Genomic DNA, 5,565 nt, shown 5'->3' on the forward strand with positions numbered 1-5,565 from the left:
CCTACATAAATCAGCATACACACCAAGAGTTAAAAGAAATATCCAAAAAGGATGTGTAACTAAAAGAGGATTTAAGGCTCTGATTTCAAATTACAATTCTGAAGAGTTCCATGCAGGTTTGGCCTGTTCAATCCTAAAGAAATCTGTATTACACAATACTATTGTGCAATTTCTTTCAAGAGTAGCCGAAGAAACATGCAAACAACTTCTTGAAAAAGAAATTTTTCTATGTTTCTCTTCAGGTTCCATACCTCATTCATAGATACGCAATCACAAGTTTCATTTGCTGGACTGTGATATTTACAGACTAATATGCTAGCATTAGAGCTACTGTTGATCGTGACATGTCTTCTTTACTTAGATACATAGTATACTGTAACATTTGGTTGAACTTTCCTTCATTTATTAAATTCATCATGATTATAATTTAGATTTGAAATTGGGAAGCTTCATTGACAGAAAGATGGGCCAAAAGTTTTCAGAACTATTGTACAGTATGAAGTTAAGTCTGAATTTATTTGACAATTTTTCAAATGAGAAAGATAATGAAAAAATGTATGTAAAAATGCGAAATAAAACAATATGAACAGCAACTACATATGCTTTTCTGACCTAAAAAGCGTTAATATTCAAGAAAAACATTTTAATCACTGGACAGAAAAATTGAACATCAGGCCTTTCATAGAGGTCCTTAAAAAAATATTTTAAAAGGATAACACCTCAAGCTATTCTACCTACATTTGCCTATTCATTTCTTGACAGTATACCAAAAAGTGATAGTAAAATCACTTGGACATCAAGAAAAATATACAACCTAACTTTTCAAACCTTCTTAAAATAATTACTCTCCCCCAAATATATTACATCTTTAGTGCAAAAACACAAGAGTATCATCTAAGACATTAGTGACTCTACACTTTGATGTATGGCTATTGCATGCCAGTTGCTTGAAAGATGTACAGACCAATTCCTGTTCTGCTATAATGCTTTGTGTCATGACCCCAGACAACTGCAAAAAAAAACCCAACCTAAAATCCAACACCACCTTTTAAAGACGGTGCTCAGCAAGCTATCTGATGCCGTGTCTTCAAAAGTGAAGGACTTCTCTCAATGACAGAGTTACTTCCAATCATATCATTCACATCACAAAAAGGAAGTTTTATACTTTGCAATGCAATGTTTTCCAAAAAGATTTTAAAATAATGTTTACTGACGACTGCAGAGGTAAGATCAGTTTTTTATGATCTGCAAATTACTCTCAAAATTTTGTCCTTTCACTTCTGAGCCTTGCAAAAATCTCACCGCTACTGCCTCACAATATGCACTACAGTTTAACTGAATTTTTCAAGAGACAGCTGTTGAATGCAGATTTCCTGATTACAGGAGGAAAATGTAAAAGCAAATAGTTTTAGGCTTCTTAAGAAACAGTACAGGCAACAAATTACTTTCTGTATCTGGTAATATTTATTATTTTAATTAATTATTTTTATTACTTCTATTTATACAATTTTTATTAACTAATATATTATTTACACATATTATTTATAATATTTATTATTAAAGACACTGAAACAGTAATGTGCTGAAACAGAATGTTCTCATGCAGTTGCATGAGAATCTAATGATTTCGATTAAATGAAATATATACAACAAAAAGCCTGCTATCTAGGAATAAGGATCTCTTGTTAATCTTACCTGAAGACTTCAACTATGATTCTTTCAGATAATTTAGGAGAAACAGAATTGAAGGCTTTCTTGAAGTCTTCAAAAGTCAAAAATCCTCTATCTTTTAAATCAAGATTAGGCAAGAGAAAAATAATATAAATTAAGGGTTTTTTTAAACTACTTAATACAATTATGTTTGCATGTGAGCCGATCAATTCACATTTCTGAAATGATTATACACTCTTCAAGTTTCTGTATTCACAAAATATTTTAGGATGGCTACATTATATAGACGAACAGTCTAAGGAAGATTTTATGCTGACAATTCCTTTTTGCCACTGTGAATCCTGTTCAAAAGCACTGTGCCTACAACATCTACAACTCTATTATTTATGTTTTAATTTTAAAAGTAGACATTTTGAATTGAAAATTTCAGATTTGCAAAACTTTGAAAATATAGACTGAAATATGCAAAATTACATTTCAAGTCTATAATTTTTATTGACATCTTAGTTACTCTGAGCATTGTGTTTCAAAAATTTTCTTTCATAAAAAATTTCTCCTTCAATTTAATCCTGCTGCAGACTTAAGATCCTGAATACATTGTATCAGAGTAATATCAACTGATCAATCACTTAGGTTATGAATTCACTTCCAGATCCAACTGGAAATTAAAGCATCTCAAACAGGGTTATTGCAGATTGCGTGCAGCAGATAGCAAGACAAACAAAAGCACAGTGCTTGAAACAGTTAAGTCCTCTGAAATAACTCACTAAAAATAACACTTCAAAAGCTACTTTTAGTTCATGGCAAAAAGCTGAGTGGATGCTTATCTGATCATCCCAACATCTGATCTGCCATATGTTTCACTTTCCCTCTTTTCAAGGACCATAGTCCTATCTTAGGTCAGGAAGAAAAAGGCAAAGGATCATCTGAATGTCCATCAGCTCAGAGGCTCCTGATGAAGTTTTCCTTTTTTCAGTTTGGTCATGGGAGATCCTCTGCTGTCTAGCTGGATCGAAAAAGAATCACCACATCTACTTCCCAAGAATGAGAAAAAATCCTTGTTGCTTTGGTTTCCCTTCCTTGGTCTATCATGAGAAGTAAAAAAGATCTATAACCATCACCAGGGACAGAAATCTGTAAAATATGTGGCATAAATGAGTGGAGATATATGAGCATGAGTAACAGAGAAATAATGAGAGGTAGTAACAGCAAGTAGGTAGGGTGAACGGCTAGAGATTTCTTTTAACAGCTGGAGGAGCTCAGAGTACAACAGACAATCCAGAGCTACCATCTAGAATGCCGTAGCCTACTGACCCTGACTTCATTTATAGTAATATCATCATGATTTTTGTTACTCTGGTGCTGTTTTACTTAACTATGCAGCATCCAGGACATCTCGTCTTAACTTCTTTTTATTTCCTTCAGGTGTTCTGTTCTGCTTAATTGTTTTAGAATTAAATTAATACTCCAAATATTTAGGAGAAAAAACTTACCTTGCACATCAAAAGCTGTAAATATTTGCCTTGTTTCATTACTGTATAACTATGCAGCCTTCTTTGCACTCATGAGATTTAAAAACTTTTCAAATAATAGACCTAGAAAAATGTAAAATATAAATAAATCTCCCTCCAAAAATGTCAGTTTTATTTTTCTCCTTAAAAATATGTATGACTGTGGTCTAAAAATTATGAATAATTCTAATTATATAAATAAACACAAAGATAAAACTGAAATAATAGTCTTCAAAGTTAGATCATGATCATGCAAACATTTCAATATCGTTTAAATTTTCTCACATATTTTTTATACTTGAGTATAATGCTTCTGTTTACTTCTACTTTTTTCTTCTTTTTACCTGCCATCTGATGTTTCTTTGCACTGGAAAGAAACATGGACTTTCCTAAGTCAATAGCACTTGCACGCCATGGATAAAGATCCATGTTGCATAAACAATCTATCTGGCATCATTCCTGTCAGTGAGAGTACTCTGAAATAATCTATAACCTCAGGAATAGATTCCTATGAAATTCATAACAAAATTGAACGCAAAACTGGATTGGTTATTCCTCCTGTATACTAGATGAAAGACTTTACTTGTACATTTATCCTATCCTTTTAATGAACTGAAAATGAAAGAAATTGAAATGCAAACCTAGTTTGTCAGTACTTAATTGACCATTTCTTCTAAAATCAAAGTAAAACATAAAAATTAAGAAACAAAAATTTGCTCCTCAAAATTTCAGGCCTCTCCATGAAAAATGCAAAAATCTTGATATAAAAATTCTGCAGATACATTTTTTTTTTCAAAAAAATCCCGTTTCAGCTCAATATTTAAACAGACAAATATTCCTTTCTCATAACTTTCTAATATATGCTTTATGCTCATTTTAAACAATTTCATTTTCTTCAGAAGGCAACATGACAGTATCCTGCAGGAATTTTTCTTTATCAAATAACACAACAAAAGCTCTGCACTTCTTTTTCTTTTGATTCATTCATATCCTATTCTTTCTGCAGTGGTTCAAAAGCACAACTCCTTCAGCTCCACCTGCTGTCTCAATTCAAATCTTAAACTCCAAGCTCACGGATTTCCGGTGTTTCTTTCCTTATTTCTTCTTGAAAAATCATACATTAAGAACTGGTACAGTCTCAGTTTCCAGGATTACAAAGACTTGCTGCTTTCAACTGCTAGGTTCTGTACATGCACAATTTCGTTAATAACAGAGGTTGCCTAAACATACTGAACTTGCCTGCATGAACAGCTTTCCATTCAATTGGATAACTATGGAAGTGAAAACATAAAAAGCAATATAAGCTTTGCATCCATTTATTTTTTCTCTTTCAGAGTAACATACGAGACCAGAAAATTATACCATACAATTTTCCTTTTATAGAATGACTCCTAGAATAGAGTGCCGCCTATTCATTGATCTTGAGACTTGACAATTTATGTGCTACTTAGAACAGGCTGTAAAGCTATCTCAACACACAAAAAAGTCATCTTAAAAAAATATTCAAGCCAATTAGGTATTAACAAGTCCATAATCTATCTTTATATATTAGTTCACTAGTTTTGGTTCAGGCATTCATATGTGGTTGTTCTCTTGAAAAAAATCTGAGTAAAATCTTTATTCTGTATTTGTTGCCTAGACTAAAGACCTACAAATAAGGGTGTGGTTTAATGAATATGGGTTTTGGCATCAATGCTAGAATAAACAGAACCAGCCTCCGCAATGCCCTTGAAATGTATTGATACAAATACTTGTGGGGCCATGTGGCGAAAGGGATGAGGGAACTTACTGATAAAAGCAACTACATTTTTTTGCCACTTCATTTTTTATATGAACCATTTCTCCAATAAGACTTGCCCCATGACCCCACAAAGAGATGTATGGGCATAATTGGTAAGGTCAAGGAAAAGAAAAAAACAAGCAGAACTATATAAATGGGAGGGTTGTTACAGAAAGAGATATTTACTGAACTGTGATGTAAGATTCCAGTATTTGCCCAAGTAAACAGTGGAACAGTATCAAAAAAACGATAGAACATTTTTCATCGCTTATCAACTTGAACACTAAAAACTACTAATTACTTTTCTCTATCACTAACCTATATAATGTTGCTATTAAGAAATGCCACTTTGAGAAGCAAGAATAAGTTCAAGCTAAATGTAACATACAAGCACTAAAAATATTACAAAACTAAATGAAATCATATGATCCTCTTTAATAGCCATGGTGAGCTCATTTATAGAATCATAGAATAGAATCACAGAATCATTTATGTTGAAAAAGACGCTCAGGATCATCAAGTCCAACCATTAACCTAGCACTGCCAAGTCCACCACTAAACCATGTCCCTAAGCACCACATCTACACGTCTTTTAAATACTTC

General features: G+C 32.6%; 1 protein-coding gene across 1 annotated transcript in view; it reads right to left on the reverse strand.

The window, feature by feature from the left end:
* The window catches only part of EFCAB11 (EF-hand calcium binding domain 11), an 82,875-nt gene that overhangs the window by 72,386 nt on the left and 4,924 nt on the right, over window positions 1-5,565 (reverse strand). The window contains 2 exon segments of the mRNA XM_009319521.1: window positions 1,696-1,786; window positions 3,165-3,266. Of these exon segments, the coding sequence (XP_009317796.1) occupies window positions 1,696-1,786; window positions 3,165-3,266 (193 nt within the window).

Source organism: Pygoscelis adeliae, unplaced genomic scaffold, assembly GCF_000699105.1.
Source record: "Pygoscelis adeliae isolate BGI_AS28 unplaced genomic scaffold, ASM69910v1 Scaffold71, whole genome shotgun sequence".
Classification (NCBI taxonomy): domain Eukaryota; kingdom Metazoa; phylum Chordata; class Aves; order Sphenisciformes; family Spheniscidae; genus Pygoscelis; species Pygoscelis adeliae.